This window comes from Chanos chanos, chromosome 14, assembly GCF_902362185.1.
Source record: "Chanos chanos chromosome 14, fChaCha1.1, whole genome shotgun sequence".
NCBI classification, from domain to species: Eukaryota; Metazoa; Chordata; class Actinopteri; order Gonorynchiformes; family Chanidae; genus Chanos; species Chanos chanos.
Window position 1 is genome coordinate 1,699,497 of NC_044508.1, and position 2,500 is coordinate 1,701,996.

General features: G+C 44.2%; 1 protein-coding gene across 1 annotated transcript in view; it reads left to right on the top strand.

Annotated features, from left to right (window-relative positions):
- The window catches only part of LOC115827497 (metal transporter CNNM4), a 25,066-nt gene that overhangs the window by 10,357 nt on the left and 12,209 nt on the right, over window positions 1-2,500 (top strand). The window contains exons 3-4 of the mRNA XM_030791368.1: window positions 1,160-1,294; window positions 1,981-2,150. Coding sequence (XP_030647228.1) covers window positions 1,160-1,294; window positions 1,981-2,150 — 305 coding nt within the window. The remainder of the gene's footprint in view (window positions 1-1,159; window positions 1,295-1,980; window positions 2,151-2,500) is intronic.

Sequence of the window (2,500 nt, forward strand, 5' to 3'; positions counted from 1 at the left end):
TGTTTTGTTTTTCCCATAACCATTAACATAAACTCTCTTTTCTCTAACTCCCTCTTTCTGCTGACTCACACACACACACACACACACACAGAGTTTCGTAAGAGCTGAGCTGACACAGATGGGGAAATAGGTGCCTTGTAAATGTTTTATTGTAGTATTGTGAATGTGATGGTCAAATCATCTTTATGGTTGGGGACCTGTAAACTTCCCTAATGTACAATAAAAAGGAATATAATTAGCCTGTGTACTATGGTTTATTATTGTGCCTCTCATGTGAGTCATCTTGTTTTCTTTGTTCATTATGAAACCATCTGAAAAAACAACAACCACAAAAACCTCCTAGCTTAAAGTGCATCAGGCTCTCTCTCTCTCTCTCTCTCTGTCTCTCTCTGTCTCTCTCTCTCTCTCTCTCTCTCTCTCTCTGTCTCTCTCTCTCTCTCTCTCTCTCTCTGTCTCTCTCTCTCTCTCTCTCTCTCTCTGTCTCTCTCTCTCTCTCTCTCTCTCTGTCTCTCTCTCTCTCTCTCTGTCTCTCTCTCTCTCTGTCTGTCTCTCTCTCTCTCTCTCTGTCTCTCTGTCTCTCTCTCTCTCTCTCTCTCTCTCTCTCCCTCTCTCTCTCTCCCTCTCTCTCTCTCTCTGTCTTTCTCTCTCTCTCTCTCTCTGTCTCTCTCTCTCTCTGTCTCTCTCTATGTCTCTCTCTCTGTCTCTCTCTCTCTCTGTCTCTCTCTCTGTCTCTCTCTCTGTCTCTCTCTCTCTCTCTCTCTGTCTCTCTCTCTCTCTGTCTTTCTCTCTCTCTCTCTGTCTTTCTCTCTCTCTGTCTGTCTCTCTCTCTCTCTGTCTTTCTCTCTCTCTCTCGCTCTCTCGCTCTCTCTCGCTCTCTCTCTCTCTCTCTCTCTGTCTCTCTCTCTCTCTCTCTCTCTCTCTCTCTGTCTCTCTGACACTTCCTGTCTGTTATCTCTGTTGTTAGCCATGTTTAGAGTGGCTGCAGTTGTCTTTAAGTTTATTAGTTTGTTAAGAAAATCTTAAAATTCAGTTTAAAATCTAGTTCTGTTGAGCTAGCTCTCTGTCTTTCTCTCTCTCTCTCTCTCTCTCTCTCTCTCTCTGTTTTAGTGTAATAACTCTAAGAGGATTTTTTTAAAAACATTTTTTACTGTCCCTCTAGCTGATAACCGAACTCGGAAGAAAGTCGCCCCCAATAAGAACAAACGCGATTTCTCCGCCTTTAAACATGAGAGCGAATCAAAAGTCAAGATTTCTCCCCAGCTGCTGCTGGCTGCTCACCGTTTCCTAGCAACAGGTAAGAAACCAATTAGACCACAACAACCCACCCCATGAAAACCTATGACCAGGGTTGGTAAAAGCACATTACATTCATTCCTGATAACTGAGTTAAAGTAAAGATCCAGCCATGAAAGGACCCTTGTCAGTCGCCTCTTAAAATTGAATCAAATCAAAGTTAAAACTGAAATCAAAGTCTTAAAGTATCAGGTTTTTAACATATTCAATCTTTAAAAAGGACAAGCTGAAAAAGAAACCCATAACGGAATTAATAAAACGCAAACCAAACGCAACCGTCTTAAGGTTTGACAGCAAATCCTTGGAAGCACTTATTTCTCTGTCCAGCAGTAAACAACACAGCCACCCCATCCTGCATAACTTGTTTTTGTGCACACACAATGAAAGAGAAGGTAGACGCTGCTCTGTGGTGAGAACCGTGGAGGGTTGTCTGTGCTGGTACTATTCGTGGCTAAAGGCATTTCTCCACCCAGTAATAGTGGTTTAAGAAACTGTGACTGACGGGGAGGGTGTATTTTAATATGAACCGTGGCCTGAAGGCTGCACCCAGAACATGAGAACAGATACATGGAACATTTTCATTTGTATATTTTCATCTCACTTCTTCTTCTCTCTCTGTCTCTCTCTCTCTCTCTCTCTCTCTCTCTCTCTCTCTCTCTCTCTCTCTCTCTCTCTGTCTCTCTCCAGAGGTGGGTCTGTTCAGCCCTGCTCAGGTCTCAGAGAAAGTGTTGTTGCGGATCCTCAAGCATCCAGACGTAATTCAGGAGATCAAATACAATGAGAACGAGAAACGCTCCCTCCATCACTACATCTATCAGCGAGGCAAAGCAGTCGACTACTTCATTCTCATCCTCCAGGTAAGCCCCGCCCACACACGCCCACCAATCAAAACACAGCTGCATTGTGGGGAAACCCACCACGGCACAGTGAAATCGTTTTGGAATTGTAGCTGTCACTCATTCTGGGTGACCCTAATTGGATAAACCACATAGATCCAAGCGTGCTGGTCACTGCATTTAACATTGTTCTGGGCTAATGATCGACACACAGCCCTCAGTCTGTCTGACGATGAGCTGTTGCTATGGGCAACACCTACCTTGGGCCTACACTCACTGACAGGTACAAAGGTAAAGATCTACTGACTCCAGGAACCCAATAATTGCCTCTAACTCTGACTCCACAGCCTTGTGGGTAACACACACTGTGC